Source organism: Ochotona princeps, chromosome 1 (genome assembly GCF_030435755.1).
Source record: "Ochotona princeps isolate mOchPri1 chromosome 1, mOchPri1.hap1, whole genome shotgun sequence".
In the NCBI taxonomy this organism is placed as follows: domain Eukaryota; kingdom Metazoa; phylum Chordata; class Mammalia; order Lagomorpha; family Ochotonidae; genus Ochotona; species Ochotona princeps.
The window spans coordinates 71,835,978-71,858,095 of record NC_080832.1 but is presented as its reverse complement, the minus strand read 5'-3'; the positions used below and the strand labels follow the sequence as shown (position 1 = coordinate 71,858,095).

At 40.4% G+C, this 22,118-nt stretch overlaps 1 protein-coding gene across 1 annotated transcript; it reads right to left on the bottom strand.

Moving 5' to 3' along the window:
• Positions 1 to 1,280: 1,280 nt before the first annotated feature.
• Positions 1,281 to 21,245, bottom strand: AKIRIN2 (akirin 2). Its single transcript, XM_004580400.3, has 5 exons — positions 20,806 to 21,245; positions 4,658 to 4,801; positions 3,868 to 4,017; positions 2,034 to 2,105; positions 1,281 to 1,631 (listed from the first exon to the last, which is right to left on the bottom strand). The coding sequence occupies exons 1-5, from the start codon at positions 21,038 to 21,040 to the stop codon at positions 1,621 to 1,623; spliced, it is 612 nt and encodes a 203-aa protein (XP_004580457.2). The 5' UTR covers positions 21,041 to 21,245; the 3' UTR covers positions 1,281 to 1,620.
• Positions 21,246 to 22,118: the final 873 nt, after the last annotated feature.

Here is a 22,118-nt window from a genome sequence, read left to right as displayed (position 1 = left end):
TCTAGTAACATGTCACTTAACTTGATGGCATTGTAAATTTCTTCTTTTCTTTCTATTTTTGATTTTGAATAACTTTTCATTTAAGGAGATGTACAGTAGCTGTGAAATGGAGACTAACATCCAAATGTGAGGGTACAATGCAGTATGCATTTCTACTTCCAGACAAAGATGGACTTATAATGAAACTGTTTACTATATCTTGACAATAGGATTCTGGACTCTCTGCCATTGTCCAGGCCCGCAATGATGGACATAAGACTGAGTATGAAGAACTATATGCTAGTACTGATATAGAGGAACTGGGGGGGGAGGGGATAAGGGAATATGAAACTGTGTCATAAAATAATAACAATAATAAAATGTAAAAACAAAAATGGCTTTAGTAAACCACTAAAGGCAAGATGACTGACCTGACCCACTTTAGGGCCACTCTGTTTCTTAAATGCTAAAGGACGTATGAATTACCCAGGGAGGGTCTGTCTTGTAAAAGTCCTCTACCATGTTTAGGTCAATTATGTATGCATATGCCCCAGTACACTTAGATTGGCTTAAAATTAATTAATTAATTAATTAATTGGAATTAGGTTTCAAAAACTCATGAAGCATTTTTTTGCTCATTTCATTGTAAGAAAGGGATCTTTGGGAACAAATGCATTCAGAGTTAAATTTGTTGACTCAGGCATATTATTAAGCTTTGTTTTTAGAAAACCTGGTTTCTCCAGGTAATCTTTAAGGTACAAAATCCCACAGCTGGTAAAACTAATCTATTTTACCTACATTCTATCATTTAGCAAGTTATAAAAGCTTAGAATCACAAGTTAGTTTTTGGAAGCACCACACAAATCATAAACCTTAACCAGATAATTAATTTCATTGATTACTGGAAAATACTTAAATTTAAAACACTGGGTTTATTCAAATACTACTCATCTGTACATTTAAAAAACAAGCAGAATAGAAGTAAATGTTTTATTCTTTCAACTAAACTCCAGTACTACAAGGGCAGTAAAACAATGATTGGGGGGAGGGGTGAGAAGAATGCAGCAATAAACATTTGTTAAAAAGACCGATAGAATAAATAAAACTGCCCCCAAAAATCATATAAATCCATTCTGAAACCCCAAGAAGTCCTGGAACACAGAAATGCCCCCTTCCTCCACTAATTGAAAGGAAGCACTGTAGGCTATTTGCTTAATATTGTCCTGGGATTACATTCTAATTTATTAATAACTGGTTACAGCTTGGTTGCAGTGCACAATTAAAATCACACTAACTTCATCTGAAGTGTCATTCTACAGTTTTATTTACACAACCAGCAAAGGGCATGTTCTAGAATACCAGCTTTAATCCTTTCCAAACACATAAGAAGCCAAATTGTAATGATACAGCAAAATGAGGCCACTGGTAGTAATACAGGTAGCAAAGGTCCACATCCAGGTGGTACTGACATCAGGGAAATTTCAAAACCAACTGCTGCTGCCTAAGAGTGGTTGCCACCGACAAAAGCTTGAAATAACCTGTATTCACAGGGGGTGTTGGCATTGCTGCATGTCTTATTTGGGACCTCCTGCAACAACTCGACAAGAAAGAAGGCAGCCCACAAATGCAGAAAACGTTCATTCATGAAACATCTAAAGGGGGAAGAAAAGGAAAATTGAGTCAAAATTAGAATACCTTCAAAACAAAATCCAAACATTCCAGACTGTCCCTCCTAATATTGCTGCTAAATAATTTAATCAAATAAGCCTTGCAAAATTATGCTATTCCCCATATGCGTGAACGATTAAAATTACTTTCAATATGAAAAAAATGTCTTCTTAAAAGTAGGTTGTGGGCTCGGCGGCGTGGCCTGGTGGCTGAGGTCCTCGCCTTGATCCCATATGGCGGCTGGTTCTAGTCCCGGCAGCTCCACTTCCTCTCTGTCTCTCCTTCTCTCAGTATATCTGACTTTGTAATAAAAATAAAATAAATCTTAAAAAAAAAAAAAAGTAGGTTGTGTTTTTGGTTTATAACTTCAAGGTTGAAGTACTTACAACTAGCAGGCTGTTCTCCATATCGTCGCATTATCTGATCATGCGTAAACTTCACAAATGCATCATATTGTTCTATAAATAAAGAGAAATTTCAATCATACAACTTGGAAAATACGCTAATTTATTAGTACCAGATAAATACTCAAAACTTAATACAAAGTGAAACAACTATTCTTTTAAAAGATGCTTATTTGGGAATCAACACAATGGTTCAATTCCACCATGAAGCGGTAGCATCCCAAATGAGCACCGTTTTGTGAGCTGGCTGCCCCACTTTGGATGGATCTCCCAACTTCTGGCCTGGGATAGTAACAGATGGCAGCTCAAGTTCTTGGGACCCTGCTCCTACATGCAGACACTGAAAGAAGCCCCTGGATCCTGGCTTGAGATAGGCTTGGCTTCAAGCCATTACAGCCATTTGGGGAATGAACTGCCTTTCCAAAATAAAGAAATCTTTTTTTTTTAAAAAAGAAGGAAAACTGTATTTATTGAAAATGCAGTGTTAGAGAAGGGGGAAGAGTCAAACCAGAGTAAGAGATATCTTCAATTCACTGGCACATTCCCGAATGGCTATACTGGCCAAGACTGAACCAGACTGAAGCAAGGAGTTTTCCAGGTCTCCCACATGAGTGCAGGGGTCCAAGCACTTGTAAAATCTGCTGCATTCCCAGGCACATGTGTCGCCGCCGCCCAGCAGCAGCGACACTAAAAACGCCGAGGCATACTCTTGAGGGTCTGGGAAAAGCTGGCAACCGGACCCTTCACTGCCAAAAGCGGCTGCATTTAAAACCTTCTCTCCGCTGCTCCTGTACCTACTGGTCTAAGCTTTCCGCCATCTTGCAACAGTCCCTCCCAGTCCCAGGAGCGGCTTTAGCACCCCGCTTCCCACACACATTGAGCAGGCAACTGGGATCAGAACTACAGCATTGCCCATATGGGAAGCTGAGTGGCATAGGTGGCTTCACCCATGGTATCAACTGTGTATCAAACAGAGCGCATATTTCAGTCAGAAAACCCAGGCTTAGCTAAAGTTATATATATGATTCATTCTTATTTCACAGTGAATAAAACTAAAGGGTTTGGAGGATGTATTTGGTACAATGGTTAAGTTGCAGTTCAGAATGTTCACATGCCGTACTGGAATGTGTGTTTTCCAGGCCTATCTCTGTTCTCCATTAGGCTCCTGCCAGTGTAGACCAGGGAGGCTCAAGCAGCTGAATGCCTGAGACCTGTGTGGCAGGCCTAGACACAGTCCTGGCTCTGGCCCCAAGTCTGGTTCAGCCTCAGCTGTTTCAGGACTTAGGATAGATGGGAGGTCTCTCTCACTTTCAAGTAAATAAAATCTCTTTCCTTAATGTATTGATTCAACTTCTTAAGAATCAAAGTAAAATCTATGACAAAAAAAAAAAAAGTTCTGGTTAAATAATCTGATGTGCTTATTAAATTCAGTGAAACATGGTAATTAAAATAAGACTACAACTTGAAACTCTTAAAATTATATACATGATGCCAGCCAATTAGAGATCTCAAATGTCTGGATTTATGGCAATGTTATGAAAGATACAAAGCCCCCAAACAAATTGAGGTAAACTGCTGAATTCAGGTGTTTTGTTTTTTTTTTTTTTTTACTGAACAAAAAAACATGTGTCAAAAAAGTTCACTGGCACTGCTGTTGACCTATTTAATCAGTAACAATTCTTGAGGTCATTCAGCTGTAAGAATTTTTTTTTTAACTGAAACTCTCTGGATCTCTGAAAACTCTGTATTGTGTACAGTAAGGCTAATGAGCTAATATAAAGCTTGCAGTCTACAGAATATTAACCTCATTTCATACCTGCAAGTTTTGTGTTCAATATTTCTTCATACTCTTCTCGCACTTTCTCTTCACGTTCTTTCAACAAACGTTCACAGATCATTCCAACCTGCCGTAGGGTAAATAAGGGCTGTTCTTTTTTTAATGGTGAGGAGGTTGCGGATGATGTCCCTATAAGTAACAAACAAAAAGTTAAGGCATGAAGGCATCTTATAACTTAAGAGGTTTCACTTAGACCTCTTTTCAATATTGATTATTATTAATTTATCAGTTCTGAGCACCAGATTAGAGTCTTAAAGTATGTTAAAATAATTCTATCCATTTGTGATTCTGGAAATATAGCAATGAAAAATAAAGGAAAGAAACATCTATTTTAAGAAAAAAATACTTTAAGACTTAAAATTAAGAACTGCCTTTGACAGCTTTTTTGGCAAGCAACTTCAGCTTTCCCTCCACTTAAAATAGCCTGTTTTTCTACCTTTAAAAAAATCAACTTGCAAACTGCTACCCTCAACAAAATGTAGCTAGAAAGACACACTATCCAAAAAACCCCAACACTGACTTTTAGACTCTATTCCAAAATTAAGTCTCAGTCTATCAATAATGGACAGATAGTAATTATGGGAAATTCATTTAAAAAAATGAGGTCATAGTAATTACACAAGTGTTTCTTTGGTTACTGGAAATCTAGATGTACCATATTTTAAAGATAACACTTCTTATGAGTTTTTATTGAGAAAAATAAGAATACCATTTTGGACGATGCTTTTCAGGTAAAAACACCTTATCACTTCTTACGGACTGCCCTTACCTGGTGAAGCGGGTCCACTGAGGAGAAATGCATGTGACTGTGCGTCAGAACTACAACACGGATCTGTCTGCTGGAAGTTCGTTTCTAAATGTCTTCTCTTTTGCATGCGTTTATACTCTTGTTTTATGTTGTACAAGATTTGTTCTAAAAGAAAAAAGTTTGACAAGGAAAAAAACCTTCAAGTTAAGAAAGAAATTGATTTTCCAAAAGTTATTTTGTAGAGCCATTTTCCCCTTAAATTCTCTTCAAGCACATTCAGAAAACCAATATTCTAGAAGAATTCTTAGTATAAATAGGAGCACCACTCAACCAGTAACAGCATATATACACCATCTGTATTTGGCTATTCAGCTTCATTTTTACTCAGCACTAATTAGTAAAAACTAATTTTAAAAGTTCTTCACTAGGGCCCAGCAGCGTAGCCTAGCAGCTAAAGTCCTCGCCTTGAACGCCCCGGGATCCCATATGGGCGCCGGTCCTAATCCAGGCTGCTCCACTTCCCATCCAGCTCCCTGCTTGTGGCCTGGGAAAGCAGTCGAGGACGGCCCAATACATTGGGACTCTGCACCTTTGTGGGAGACCTGGAAGAGGTTCCTTGTTCCCGGCTTCGGATCGGCGCAGCACCGGCCCGTTGCGGTTCACTTGGGAAGTGAACCATCAGATGGAAGATCTTCCTCTCTGTCTCTCCTCCCCTCTGTGTATCTGACTGTAATAAAAATAATTAAAATCTTAAAAAAAGAAGTTCTTCACTCAAGGGCAAGAAAGAAAGGTTAAAAGGACAAAAAAGTTGGTTAAAAAAACAAAAGCACATTATGTAGTAAGTGGCCACAACCATTAATATTAAGTTCATTAGAACCCACGAATATCACAACACTAATAGGAAAGCACTCTGAATCCTTGCTTTTGGGGAAGCCCTCATTTAAACTGGCACAGAGCAAGGTCCTCTCAAAACCTAACCATTAAGAAAAAGTAGCAACTAAGTATAGTCACATGCTGACTAAAGGCCATACTGTGATATGACGTGCCATTTGCTGACTTTGTTGTGCAACCATCAGAGTATGCTGACAGACACCAAGATGGCTCAGATGTCCCGAGGCACTGTGATCTTACCAGTCTACTGTTGTATTTGCCCCTCACTGATCAAAACATAATGTAATACATGACTGTACAGCTCTTTCAACAATCTTGCATTAAGAATGGAAGGCGCCATTGCAGGGTTGCAGCAAGCTAAATATCTGCCAACAGCACCAACATCCCATTGTAGGTGCCAATTAAGACTTCCAACTGCTCCCTACTGCCCCAATCCAGTTTCCTACTATTGGCTAGGAGAAAGCAGTGAAGGATGGCCCAAGGCCTTGGACCCCTGCACCCATGTACTAGCTCTGGCATTTGGGGAATGAACCACAGGATGGAAATAATCAATCTCTCTAAATCTTTCAAGTTAAATAACTATTTAAAATAATAATATAAAAAAAACTGAAAATGCAACTGCAGGCTGAAGTAAGGCTGCAAAGACTGTAAAATTAAAACAGGATTTCTTGTGTATGTATGCAGTTTTAGTCTTTTTACTTAATGTCCATAGGACAAAAACTTAAGGACTACTAAAGAGTCCCGAAAGAACAAAAAACCATCTCTTAAACATTTTAGATACTGCCAACTTCATTACTGTAACTGAAAAATCTGCAAAATATGTATCTAGTCAAGGCACCATTTAAATTTTATTGTGTAAAAAAACTTTTACATACATGAATACTTGCTTTAAGTACAAAATTTCAAACTAGAATGACTGACTTTCAGTATAATTGTGTTTAGGGGTGCTATGATGTAGTCAAGCTTTGTTCAGAATGTTAACATGTTTAATGGGGGTACAGATATTTTGAAACCTTTTCCATTTATTTGAATAGTTGCAATTTAAAAATAGGCTACTAGTGTGAGATAAATGGCTGTCTACTGAAAGGTAGGCATACATATCAAGCATTTTTTATTAAAAAAGCTTGATATAAGTAAATGGACTTTAATATTTATCAGAGGAGTCCAATACACTAAAATGTCCTATATCAACCAGGACAATCACAGTATCTTTATTTTTGAATAATGAAACTTTTTTCAGTTAACAATATTCTAAATAGCTTAAAGGCTCTTTCAATCACTGGTATTATCTACCAGGATTAACAGTCAGTAAAACTTCTTTTAAAATTTAGTTTTATAGGGCCCGGCAGCGTGGCTTAGCAGTCAAAGTCTTCGCCTTGAACGCCCCGGGATCCCATATGGGCGCCGGTTCTAATCTCGGCTGCTTCACTTCCCATCCAGCTCCCTGCTTGTGGCCTGGGAAAGCAGTCGAGGATGGCCCAAGGCCTTGGGACTCTGCACCTTTGTGGGAGACCTGGAAGAGGTTCCTGGTTCCCGGCTTCAGATCGGCGCAGCACCAGCCGTTGCGGTCACTTGGGGAGTGAATCATCAGATGGAAGATCTTCCTCTCTGTCTCTCCTCCTCTCTCTGTATATCTGACTTTGTAATAAAATAAAAATAAATCTTCAAAAAAAATTTAGTTTTATAAACTTCTATCATACAAAGTATAATGTGTAAATGACAAAATCAAATGTGCAATGCAGTTAATTATGACAAGTACAGGCATAGTCTCAGAACCATCACAATCATGTTAAAGAACTTTTCTATGTACTGTATGTAATCTGGACTTTTCTAGAATTTCAGATAAATGGACCAATGAAGAGCATGGAGTTTTATGTCTGAACTTCTTTAAGTCAGCAAAACACTCTTTAGATTCACATTATATTCCATGAATCAATAATCTCTCCTTTTTCTCTACTCTCCACCCCCTCCCCAACATTTCATTTATCCATTCTCTCAGCAGTGGAAATTTAGACTGTTTCTAATTTGGGATATTACTAGTATTCAAACACAAGTCTTTGGGCAATTTCATATCCGTTAGATAAATACTGAGGAGTGGGACCATTCTGCCTAATCCACATGTCAAGTAGACTGTTTTACTTCTTAAGAAAGTTTCAAATTTCAGAGTGATCTCATCATTCTGTATTCTCACCAACAATATACTGTATAAAGAATTCCAGCTGTCCCGCATTTGTTATAGCACTTGACAGTGTCAGTTAAAGAGCTGAGGAATTCTGAATCCACCTGCCTGAACTGCTTTTCACATCTAATATGATGCAACTATGCCATCTAAGCTGTACTATGAACTCAAGATGTTCTAATACTGGTAACATGTGATCAACAGTGGTATGCAGTGAATGGCCAAATTTAACTTGGCCAAGATTTCAACAGCACAAGTAGCAAACAGCAAGCCTCAAGCTCAACTGATTTCAGGACAGGGGTTATAAACAACTCTGAGGCTGGTAACTAAAAAAATTTCCCCAAATTCAATATTCTCACATTGCTACAAATCTAGATATGTGGCAACTTATGTTACTACTGTACCATCTGGATAAATAAACCTTAAGTCTACTTGATCTTAAGGTACTTAGTTGGGTATCATACTAGCAACTACCACTTTTTTCCAAATGCATATAACCCCAACACTGTGTGGCCAATACAATGTATAGTCAATTTAAAAAGATCAAAGCTATACTTGCGTTACCATTTACATATTCTAATCTTAATTATACAGCCTTTCTATGTGGCTCACAAAGCAGTGATTAAATTTGCAGTGATCACCAAGAACAAGATATGCAGAGAAAGCCTCTCTCTCTGCATATTCTCTTTTAAAATCTAAAAACTGCATTACTCTTCCACAAAATGGTAAATGAAAATCACTATTACAAAATTCTGTGACTCATGCAAGCTCATTCCCAAATTCAGTAGATATCGGTAAAACTGCTACTAAAATATTTCTTTGCAGGTAGGAGAAATGAAGGAGCCATTACATATTCTGTGAAGTTATATTTAAAAACAAGTTAGGAAAATGTGAAAAAGAAAAGCTTTATTGTTGCAATTACTGAAAAAAAAAAAAACATGGGCACAATGAATGAAAACAATATAAACAAAGAAATTAACATTGGCACAAACAAACTCAAACAAAAAACCCAGGGGCCAGCATGTGGTGTAGCAAGCTAATTCTCAGCATCCCATATAGGTGCTGACTGGAGTCCCTACAGCATCACTTTATGCCCACCTCCCTGCTGGCAGCCTGGGCCAGCAGCAAGATAGCCCAGGCCGCTGCACTCATACAGGAAACACAGAAGAGCCTCCTGGCGCCTGATTAACCCAGCTGGAAGATCTTTCCCTCTCCTGTCTCCATAACTCAGCCTCCCCACACAAAACAAATCCCAAAAAAGGAAAAAAAAAAGGAAAAGGAAAAAAAAAAACTTGCATTGATGACAATAAACAGCATTGAATGGATATAACAGCAAGACAGAACATGAAATTATCACTAAAAAAATGTGTTTAAGGAAAAACACAAAGTTGAGAAGGGGCAAAAAATAAAAATAGCATTTTTAGGCTCCAAAGATAAACTGTAAACTAAGAAACTATCCAAATTTCACAAATTATGACTTCTGAACCATATAGTAGCCACTGTAAACTGAAAAGTACACGCTAGCTGTACATAATTACATGTACTTCCGAGTGAGATATTCTTTTATCTTGCTGCGGGGGAACCAAAAATTACAATCACTACAGATGGTCAAATTCTTTCACTGGACCTGTATGTATGACTCAATGACCAATTATTCAAAATAAATTATTCTTTGTTTAAAACCCTGTTTTAAATATAACATTTTACAAATTAACTATACAGTATTTCTCACTGACGTAAAATGCAAAAAGCCACAAATTTGGGGGTATGTTTACCCTGTTGCTTTTGTTCTGTTGCTCTTCACAAATTGTAATTATCTTCTCAAATAGCTTACAAGCTGGAAAAACAGAGTAACAAAAACGCAGTAAATAGAGAAGAGGAAGGGGAAATTAAACTGTCCAAAGCTAAAACCTCACATGAGCTTCCTAAAGGGAACATCTGGTTCCAGTGCAAGAGGTCCAACTCCTTTAAGTTAACCAGCCATGCAAGCAAAGTAATCTTTACCTACCTCCAGGTTTTACTAGACCAAGACACTATCTTTGTTAGCTATCTTTGCTAATACAGAAGCAAGAAAATGACAGAAGCTAGCCCTGAAGTAGTTACAGTTTTCCTTCCTCCTTAGGCAGTAAAGTATTATACGATATAAATTTAAAACTTACGCTAGGTTGCAAAAACCGAGAGCTGATTCCTTGAGGACTAAAGGAAGGCACAATCTGACTGAAGCAAGAGTATGCCTCCTACGATAACTTATTAGGACACCAAAACCACAACAAAAAAGCACACAAAACCTGTGCTTTAGCATACATGGAAACTGAATTTCCAACATGACTGCAAGGACATGTTTTGCCTGAATATGTTTTTGTTAGTATGAACTTGTTGCCAGTATTTAAAACATAGGTGACTTAAACCATCCAATTTCTGATTACACTGATACAAGGGAAACACTGCACTGCACTGCACTGCAAAAATTCAGGTGAAGAGTGGCTGACACCTGTTGGTCAAATTCAAGAGCTCCTATATATTTAAAATTTTTTTTTTTTTTTTTTTTTTTTTTAACATTGGAAAGTCAGATTTACAGAGAGGAGAGACAGAGAAAGATCTTCCATCCGCTGGCACTCCCCAAGTGGCCACCAGGGCCAGAGCTGAGCTGATATGAAGCCAGTAGCCAGAAGCCTCTGAGTCTCCTATGTGGGTGCAGGGGGGTCCCAAAGCTTTGCACTATCCTTGACTGATTTCCCAGGCTACAAGCAGAGAGCTGGAATGAAGTGAAGCAGCTGGGATAAAAACCTATGCCCATGAGATCTGGGTGCAGGCAAGGTGAGGACTTTAGCCACTAGGCTACCATGCTGGGCCCAACAGCTTCTACACTTTTAATGAACGTATAAGTCACCTAAGAATATTTAAAAATTTAGATTTGGGGGGGTGGAATTACTTTTCTGTTCCTTTCATGAAGGGATACTGCTGGTCAGTAACATGGATAGAATATTTAAGCTTCCACTTAGTTGTCTCCACTCCTAGCTGGAAAATTATTCTGGAATTTCACTTGATTGGTCCTACTCATGCGATTCATTTAAACCTATGAACACAGATTCTTTCATGTCTCCTGTTCATCATCATGTGATAGTAAACAAATGCATTTGCTTTTCTAGTATGACTACTTTAGAATTAAGACCACTGCTCACATCAAAAGGCAATTAATTACAAGCCCACAAACAGCTTTTGTTTGGCCTATGTATCTTGTAAAATACATCTGCCAAGTCAGCAGATTTCACAAAAATTGTGACTTCTAGTGGTGGGAGGGCCTACTGAGAAGATCTGACAATAAACAGTCCACATTCCAATTTAGAGTCTTAAGTTAACTGAAGGTGCAGATTCACTGAACTAAAAATAGAAATTAGAAAGTCACTGAAGTGGAAACTCAGGAGCATTATACCGACTGCCTGGGCAACTAGTAATTCCATTAGGTGAGGAGCTAAACCTAAAACTAAGGAATCCCAAAAGTTGAACAGTCACATGAAGGCAGAAAAGTGATCACAGAAGTAGTATTTTAAAAAGCATTGTGTCAGGGCCCGGCGGCGTGGCCTAGTGGCTAAAGTCCTCGCCTTGAAAGCCCCGGGATCCCATATGGGTGCCGGTTCTAATCCCGGCAGCTCCACTTCCCATCCAGCTCCCTGCTTGTGGCCTGGGAAAGCAGTCGAGGACGGCCCAAGGCTTTGGGACCCTGCACCCGCGTGGGAGACCCGGAAGAGGTTCCAGGTTCCTGGCTTTGGATCGGCGCGCATCGGCCCGTTGCGGCTCACTTGGGGAGTGAATCATCGGACGGAGGATCTTCCTCTGTCTCTCTCCTCCTCTGTGTATATCTGGCTGTAATAAAATGAATAAATCTTTAAAAAAAAAAAAGCATTGTGTCAGCAGGGCAAATGCTGTGAGAAAGTCATGGAAAAGGAGAATGCCATGAAGTCACCTGTGATTTGACAAGATCTGTCTGAGGCACAAATACATTAGGAGTTAGGAATGGAATCTGATTTACATGCAGGCATCTAGAAAATCACCTGAGGAAATGAGAAAGTTTTATTTTTCTCTAAAGGGAGACCTGAAACTATTTAAAGCCATAAGGAAAGATCTAGTTGAGAGAGACAAAAAGAAATAATCAAGATGCCACGTCTTTAAAGTCAAAGACTTCCCTCATTGTGTAAGGCGCTTTAATCATTTCATTCAAACTCAAATGATAACCAAAGGAAAGCAGAACAGGCATAAATACGATGATGTTGATTCTGGGAAAATGAAGAAACTGCCATTTGATGGATTCTGTTCTTGCTATAGAAGCCAGTTATTTGAAAGGCAAATTGCTGGACATAAAAAAAACCTATTCGAGATTGCCCGATCATGTGTTTCCAGCACTCAGAATGTATTCTTACATCCCTCATGACAACCCCAACAAGCAGTTAATACTATAGTCACTGTGCATTCTGTAGGGAAATGAAGCTCTCCACTTCAGTATCTTCTGAAAAGCTACACCCAGAACACCAGTCTGACTTTGGGGTGCAGGCTCTTAATCCACCACCTTCTCTACCAATGTAAAAGGACACTCCCAAAAAGCTCCTGGAATAGAATGAAGGTATGAGTTTATTCTGATGCAGAAAAAAAAAAAAACTTTATAAAGATTTATTTTCTTACCTTACTTATTGATATACTGATTTACTTCTTTATTTGAAAGGCATACAGTTACAGAGGAGGGAGAGATGTCTCCTCCGCTGGTTCATTCCCCCTGAAAAGCCACATGGAACAAGTTCAATGGAATCAAGAACCTGGAACGCCATCCCACTTCTCCCTTGTGGGTGCATAAGGCCAAGTATAAAGGGCATTTTTTGCTGCTTTCCAGCCATGGGACTCTGCACCCAAGAGAGACTCGGAAGAGGCTCCTGGCTTCAGATCAGCTCAGCTCTGGCCCTTGTGGCCACTTGGCAAGTAAAGCAGCAGTTAGAGGATCTTTGTCTCTCTGAAAATCTGCCTCTCAATAAAAAGAAAAAAAAAAGAAAGAAAGAAAAGAAAGTGAAACAACTAGGACATACGGGATACTGATATTGCAGGCAGTGCCTTACTGGCTGCCAGTGCTGCTTCCCACCCCAACCCCCTAATTTGAAAGATTTAAAAGGCTTTGGGCCATTCTCTACTGCTTTCCCATGCCACAAGCAACAAGCTAGATGAGGGAGATCACCCCGACCCCTGCCCTACTGCCTGGAGGGCATGGCTTAAGCCTAACTTTCCCCATGGCCTGAGGCACAGCTTCCAACATGGCTACAAGGCCAAGGAGAGTACAACTGGAACATGACCTCTGACATGACTGGAAGATCTAGGGAAATACAGCCAAATGCAGCATCTTTGGTGGGCATAGGGTATGGCGGAAGGCTCCCTCCTGCCCTCCCGTTCCTTACCCTTTGAAAACCTGTAACCTGTGCATAATCAAGTGGACATTCCTCACCAGCTTGTCTCCCTAGTTCCTGCGGCTGGTCTCACCCTCAGTGACCTTAGGGCCTGCAGCAGGCCTAGCCCAGAGACCATGCGGGATACCTAGAGGAAGATCCTGGCTCCTGGCTTCGGATCAGCTCAGCTCTGTCCTCTGTAGCTGATTGGGAAGTGGACCGGCGGAAGGAAGATCTTTCTGTCTCTCCTCTAACTCCAGTTTTCAAATAAAATAAATCTTTTTTTTCTAATAAAAAAAAAGTGAGGAATTATTCTGAACTGGTAAGGCAGCACTACCATTCATGTTACAAGTAAATGTAATGTCAGCCTGATAATGCTGTAAGTCACCTTAGGTCATAGAAAGTGGGGTTATTACAGCATCGGGTTCCCATTCTGTTACAGCAACTAAAACCTCCTAAACTTTTAAACCAGCTGACTTGAGGGAGTTTTCTAAGAATTAGCATTAATGGAAAAGAAAATAAAATCTAAAAAAGGAAAAAGGATATAAATATGGAGGCAACTTCAAAGGATAAAATGTTTCAATGCTTATTTTCAAAAGTAATTTTGTTTAAGGTTTTGAAAGCTATAGAAAAGTATGACTAAACAGTAAACCAAATTCAACAGGCCATCAAAAACAGAAATAATGTCAATTTGGAAAACGTGTATGAAAACTTAAAATTGTGTTTCAAGTATTTTAATGTAATTTGGATAGCTAATAAAGTATCAACTGTGTTGTTCTGCAGTCCTTCAAAACACTCTTTGCACAGGATCCGGAATTCAAATTGAATTCACAAGAGCTTATAAGAGTAAAGAAATTTCAAATTTTTATTAATGCTAAGAAAAACTAAATCCATTAACAGACCTAGAATTGAAATTTAAGTCAAATCCATGGATCCCAGTGCAATGTCCTAGTGGCTAAATCCTTGCCCTGCAAGCAATGGAATCACATATGGGCACCACTGGCAGTTCCACTTCCCATCCAGCTCCCTGCTTGCAGCCTGGGAAAGCAGTCAAGGACAGCCCAAAGCCTTGGGACTCTGCATTCACATGGAAAACCCACAAGAAGCTCCTGGCGTTGGCTTTGCTCTGCTCTGGCCATTGTGGTCGCCTGGGAAGTGAACCAGGGAACAGATCTTTGTCTCTCCTTCTCTCTATAAATCCATCTGCTTTTCCAATCAAAGATAAAAATCTTAAAAAAAGAAAGAAATTTAAGTCAATCCAAAATCATTTTAATATAAGAACTTTAATTATAACTTTCTGAAGCACTAAAATATCTCAGAATGACCTGCCTGAGATATATGTAGCAGACTAAAACTAATAATTGAATATTTTTAAAAGAAAAGGAGCTTGGGCCCGGCGGCGTGGCCTAGCGGCTAAAGTCCTCGCCTTGAACGCGCCTGGATCCCATATGGGCGCCGGTTCTAATCCCGGCAACCCTGCTTCCCATCCAGCTCCCTTGTGGCCTGGGAAAGCAGTCAGGGACGGCCCAAAAGTTTTGGGACCCTGCACCCACGTGGGAGACCCGGAAGGGCTCCTGGCTCCGGACTGGCTCAGCTCCAGCCGTTGTGGCTGCTTTGGGAGTGAATCATCGGGCGGAAGATCTTCCTCTCTGTCTCTCCTCCTCTCTCAGTATATCTGACTTTGCAATAATAAAACAAACAAAAACCCATTATCACAACAAAGATGATAAAATCTGTTATAATATAAAATTCTGATCAACTAGCTTAAAACAGCAACTCTGAAAAACTGACACATAGTCTAATATTTGCCAAGAATTTGTTGCTCAATGTAACTGCAATATCATTTCACCATGTGAGAAACATCAAATTACCCAGTTCCTTTAGAAATAAAAGATCAGATTTTCATTTCAAGATATTTTTCCTAAAACTCCAGCAAAATCTGTAAAAAATGTATTTCTTCAAAGAGCAAATCTAATCATGTAAGTCAGTATGGAGAGTGCTAAGACAACTGAAGACTGATCTACCATATGACCCAGCTATCCCACTCCTGGAAATATATTCAAAGGATGTGAAATCTGCATATAAGACAGCAACATGCAACCCAACATTATTTTAACAGCACAATCCACAATACCAAAGTAATGGAAACGACTTACATACCCACTGAAAGAGGAATGTGTCAAGAAACTGTGGTACATCCACTCCATGGAATACTACTCAGCCATTAAAAAAATGCAATTTTACTATTTGCAACAAAATAATCCCAACTGGTACCATTATGCTCAGTGAAATAAACTAATCCCAAAAGGAACAATATCATATGTGTTCTCTCCAAGGCAACATCCTTACAAAATAAAAAATATACAGGTAAACATATCTATACATAATTTCTCATAGATTAACTGTATAATGGTGACTAGCACACCCGAAGTGAGGATATGTTGCAGAATGCATCTCTACTCCCAATAAAACTGTTAAACAGACCTTGACAATATGATACTAGACTCATTACTATTGCCTATACCTACAATGCTGTGATATACTTAAGTAGAATGTTGGCACTTGTGACTGTTGAATAGTCAACTATAATATTGTAATAATACATGGGAAAATAATGGTGGGGAGAGAATAGGGAGAAGAGGAAGGTAGAAGGGGTAATCCCAATACCTACAAAACTGTATCATAGAAAATAATTAAAAATCACAATTACAAAAAAACCCCTGTAAATAAACCTATTTAAATGTAGTGTAATCTACATTTACAGAAGACTTCAAGTGCCCCCCCAAAATCATCATTTGAAGTCTTCATTGTAGTTTTTATTACAACTTGTTTTAGTCCGATACCTTTGCCATAAAATGTCACCTATTTTGACTATACTGCTACAAAACAGCATTAAAAGAACTGATATAGCATCACATTTTTTTCAACTTCAGTACATTTAAGAATAGGAAATGCCAAAAGTTAATTCTACAATTCAGTATTTGAAAACCTCATGAAAAAAGACGTTTAAAGATACGTTAAAAAACATTGCGCTAATTTTCAAACTGTATGAGGGTACCTCAAAGAGTTTGTCCAAAAATCCAACTAAAAAATGTTTTGGTTGCATAATTTTTTTTTTTGCAAACCATGCATATTAGTACAAGTCAATCCAGTTAACAATTATTGTTACACCAAGACTGCCACTAATGAATCATCTCTCTCAGATGTGTTTAGAAAGTTGGGAAACACCTGAAGTAAGCAGAGTTCTAGAATCCCAACACTGAGCAAAAGATAACTAAATTCATTCCTGAAGACTTTTAGCATCTGTAGATGGCAGCCTGGGTCATATTTAAGGAATTCGTTCTCCTTTCTATCTTTTAGAAGTAGGAAGTTTTCTCAAAGATAAGAAATTCACTTTCTTGTGAATTCTTAATGCACAACAGTAACAGTGTTAACACAAAGGGACCATAAACCTCTAGTTAACTGAATTACAGGTACTTGAAAATGCCCACGTTTAGTAACATTACCTAGTTTCATGAACCAACTGAGGTCTAAACTCAATTCACGCTATCATTTCATATTATTCAAGGAGATTTTACGGTTTTTTTTTTCAAATAGGAAACATTCAAAACTAGATACTTTCAAACTAAATTCTTCTCAAACTTACAAAAGATAGTCAAAAACTAAAGAAACCTACTGTTCTTTATATTTCATATTTTGTTTCCACAGTAACCATATGGCTACCAGCATCCACACTTAGAGTGTTTTTGTTTCTGTGCTCATTACCCCTTTTCTATTGCCAAAAACAAATAAAAACTCAGTAATTAATACAGCTGCACTGTTTTTAATGGCTATGAGCTTGCAAAATTCTTAAATGCATAATTCATGGCACTGTGAAATCACTACAACCACATACATAGTCCTAAATATCAGGTTAAAACCCAGAGTACAAAGACCATTAAAAACATTTATTGCCAAATTCAGTGAAAAACGGAATCAACTTAACAGCTATCTAAATAACCACAAAATAGTTGAAAAATCCTTCTGGCTTAATATAAATGCCATTTGAAATGAGATGCTGCTTCCTCCAACAGACATCTCATTTGTTTCCCTAGAACCATTCATATTTCATTTAAGCCAGCTGCTGTCTGTGTCTATATTCCTTTAAACCTTCTCCAGTCACAAGCAGTAGTTTCTATTTGTAATGGCAAGTTTCCAACAAATACAGTGATTTCTTACAAAAGAATTCAACTTTTCATCCAACTTAATTCCTAAGGCAGTCTAGAACAATGGTCCCAAGCCATAAACACTGTATTAAATTGCCTAACAAATTCACAAATAGGTTGACATCGACAGGAGGATATGTTCACTAGACCATTCAGTCAACACACTATTATGAAAACAATGTGTTGCATCTGACTGACAGTCTATCACAATGTGGCATAATATTTTGGTTTCATTAAAATAACTTCTTGGGAATGTCCTGACAATCTTTTGGCTGAATGGTAATACAATGAGATGTTTCAAAAACCACACAGCAAGAACAGAATACTTGGAAATTCACTTTCCATGCTAGTTGACCACACTGAGTGTGTTTTTCTCAACCCTTACAATGTTGCCCCCTTAATCCTGACCATCTACTCTTGTGACCCACTGTTTCTTCCCATATCCAAAGGTTGTTGTGGGCCTCACTGCTGACACCCTAACTGGATGGGTGAGGTTTTGTTTTTTTGCAAAGGGTAAGACCGAAACATTGAGTTTTGGGGCAAGACAGTCTGTCACAACCACAAAATTCTGTCCTTGTAGCCTACAATGGACAATGCTTTCTTTTAAAAGCTCTGTTCCAATAAGTTGATTCATGTACAATGCAATTTTAACTTCACAAAGTTTTCACCTGTCGTGAATTTTTCTTTTCCAGCCATCAGAAACGTAGAACACATTCTTGGCTCCAGGCTGCAGCAGGGCATAGCCACAGCAGTCGGCTGACCCTCTCCTAACCCCACACAACATCTGAATTAGTACCTCAGGTGTCCCAAAAACCAGGCTGGTGTACACTGTGACAAAGGGTATCCTAAAATGTCACAATGCTAATTAGCATAATAAAGGCTTTAAGTTTTGAGGTTAAGCAAGCAAGCTTAACTTCCTTCAGCTTTGCCAGCCCCCTTTTCCCAGTATTAAGTTGCAAGTTTGAAAAATATGAAGTTCAATAATAGTTGCCAAGTCAAACTAAAATAGCTAAGGTTTAAAACAGATGTCCAAGTTTCTGAAACTAAATAAAGCCACAACATGACTTCAGCTACTCTATCAGAAGGAACTTGTATATTAAATTTTCCAGAGAATATTCAAGATAAATTGCATATACACATTCTCTGATGAAAAAATTAACTTTAGTTCTCTAGTGCTAAATTATTTCGATTGTATTTGAATTCAAAGATACAAAAGGAAAAATTTCTCCGAATCTCAATTTGTACAATCACTCCTAACTACTTGCTTCAGGTGAAGAGAATCCACTCTTGTGAAGCTTAAGACTCACCCCTGTCAAAATGGGAATCTAAAAATCTGGGGGGAAAATAATATCCAAGTTTGGTAGCCAGACTATTTGGGAAGCTCCTTGATACCTTACACATCACGGGAGCTCCCACAATGACAATATCATTAACCCAAAAAGTCACACAGGAACAGACCCCAAAGTGCCCTTCCACAAACTCAAAGCCAAATAAACTAAATGTCAGATTGCCTTCCAAAATTACAGTAATATACATTTGAACAAGGCAAAACTTAAGCAATCTTAACCTGTTTTCTCAAGTAGAACTTTTAACATGAATTCATTGAAACAGCTAATTAACTTTCAACAACCTTCCATTTTTAAAAGATCAACTAGGATATGAAATTGATTTCATCAGCTAACCAAACTTACAAAGTCAAAAAGCATCTTGATCAGAGGAAATATTTCAGAAAATGTGAATTTGAGATCTAGTAGGAGTAGGATCATGTAAGTAAAATCTGAAATGTGGAGACAACTGCATTAACCCAGACATCAATGAAATGACAAGCTTGCCAATGATCACAATTCTTTCAGAAGAAATTCTTTTTAAAATGATGAGACACGTTACAGCCACCACTCCCCATTTTACATACACTGCCCAAGATTGCTAACATTCACATGTACATTAACTCCCAAACTTCACACTACGAATTCACTTCCCTCTGACTGAAACATACTGGTTACAAAATACTTTGAAAAAGGCTTTAACGAGCCATTAAGAACAAATCTCATGACACCATTTCAATTGCCATACCATTTCACTAAACAGGCTCTGAAATTGTAAATCGCCAGGTGCTCCTTCCAGATACTAGTCGTGTTTTCCGGTAGGTGAAGCCTACCAATCAATCATAGAAAAAGGCATAGGTAACGTCATTCATTTTACTGGGAGATCTCAGTGAAAACGGGCTACAATTTTAAGCAGTTTACTCTCAACTTAATTACTGGGAAAAATGGTGGATGGATATTAAGTCTCACGAAATTGGGAAAGATAGTTTGGAATGCGACATTTAAAAAAAAGGTCAATTCCAAATGGAAGTTGCCAAATATATTTGTATATATTTCTTACTTTTTTTAAGCAAACGAGACACTTAAATTAAGCTATGAAAAGGCTTTGTCTAATGCGATACCACCAAAGGCTCTCACAAAAAAACCTTTGCAAGCTACACACAAAGGAGCCCGATTTACACATCAAGTCCACAAAAGCCTATCCCAGGACTGTGCCAGGGGCACACAAGGTTTTCAAAGTCCAGAAAACAAGGGGGAGGGGGAAAGCATACACACGCTGGTACAAAGCAGCCAAAAAGCATTCCCCATAGTCACTTTCAGGAAACGTTTCAAGATACAAAGAGTGAAAAATAAAAAGTCTGTGAAGTCCCTTGGAATCTTGGGGTGATTTCTTCATTAATTCTGAAGTCTACGTGGTTTTCTCACAACGTTACTTTGTTGGGGTAGAAATAAAGCATTCTAAATAAAAGAAACCACTCAGCCCCAATTTCCAGTACAATTTGCTTTTCGTCAAAACTTGAAGATTCCCAAGGACTAGACGTTTGGTGCGATCACATTACAGTACTCGGGGAAGTCTATTTTCTTTGTTGTTGACCGTGCTAGGGAAACAGGTCTTGACTCAGCCCAAGTGGCGTTCTTGTGGGTGATTAATGACAGGCCTAGATCTCGCCCCGGTGACATCCATCCCCGCCCCCCACCCCCTCGACACCAAAATCAGCCATGTCTGAACTGGAGGAGGGGCTGTCGCCTCGCCTCAACTCCAACCACCTAATCCTACAGAGTTAATGGCTGCAACCCAATCCATTCAAGCAAACACCAGTGAGATTGGGGCGAAATGCGACCCTACTCGCTGCCATTTCTGAAGAACATCGCCCTGGCTGATCATTTCCGCCGCGGTTCTATCGACCACGGAAAACACTCCTAGTCCAGTCATGCCGCCCTAAGCCAAGGGATCTTCCTCTTCCTCACAATGCCGACCCGGCCCGGCCCTGTCTCACCACACCTCCCGCGGCGACCTCGGGCCGCTTCCCATTGTGTCCCTGTGATCCAGCAGTGTGGCAGCCCGAGCACTTGACCCCGCGCGCGCCCCGCCGGCCCCGCGCGCTCTCGCCCACCACCTCCCCGAGCCCGCGGCGCCGGGTCCCACCTGTGGTGAGGCGGGAGGAGACGTCGCCGAAGGGGGACGGCTCCATGCGGAGATACTTCTGCGGCGAGGCGGCCGCGGCCGAGAAGGAGGCGGCGGTGGCCGCGGCCGCCGACGACGGGGAGGCGGCGGCCGAGGTGGGCGCCGATAATGGCGCACATCGCCTCCTCTTCGGGGACGCCGGGCTGAGCAGCGGGTCGAAATCCAGAGTCCTTTTCAGAGTGGCTCCGCACGCCATGGCCGGAGGCAGCCGAGGCGCCGGGCTCGGGTGGGGTCGGAGAGGGGTGAGGACCGGGGAAGGGCGAGGGGAGAGCGGGCACCCGAGGGCCGCCCGGGCACAGCCGGCCGAGCTCGCACAGCCGCCGCTGCCTCCGCGGCAGGGGCACCGGCCAGGGCAGACCCGAGCGAGGCCGGGAGGGGCGGACGGCAGCGCACGCCGGCCGCGTCAGCGGGGGGCTCTTCCGCCTGCTCAGGCGCGGCTCCCCCGGGACAGGCTCCGGCCGCCCCCGCCGTCCAGTCAAGCTCTGCGCCGCGCCGGAGTCGCTCCTGCGCCGAGACCTGCTTGCTGCCTTCGGAAGTGACGGGTTGGAGGTTGAGACGCAGATCTTAACAGGCCGGATCCCAGCCAGCCGCTCGCGAGCAGCGGTCGCTGGACCACGGATGGCGAGGTGGCTGCGGCAAGCCGAGCTCCAGAGAACACATCCAACTGCTTCCCCCTCTCCTGGAAGACTCTTCCACCCGCCGCCGGCCCCAATATGGCGTCAATAACAACGCCGCCGATTCAAATCCTGCGGCCTCCGGGCGCGTGCGCAAAGGGGCGGGTCCGCCCGAAGTCGGATTCCGGGAGTTGTAGTTTTTAGGTGATGGGAGGAATCGGCGCGAGAGGTAGTTAAGGACAAGTCCTAGAAACTACAACTCCCGTCGTGCGAAGCGTGAGATTCCGAGTTCCGGGTTGGAATTTAAATCCCCCTGTTATTACTTGAGTGTAAAAGGAACTTAGCATGAGAGGGGAAAGAAAAGGTTCTCCCAAGGTAGATGAGAAGGAAGAAAACCTGTGTGGAAAGCAAAGGAAACGACGGAAGGACCCCCTAAGACTCAGGATTTAACAACCGGGAAGTGAAAACGAAGCCAGCCAAATACAGGACAGATTAATTTAGATATCAAGAGTGGAAAAAAAAAAAAGATGGGCTAGGAAATAATAACAAGAACATGAAACCTATTTAGGACTGAGAGAGAAAACAACATTAATCGTATCGAAATTGTAGAGCCTTGATTATATTCGTAGCCAGTTACTAATTTGGGCTAAGCCAGCATTG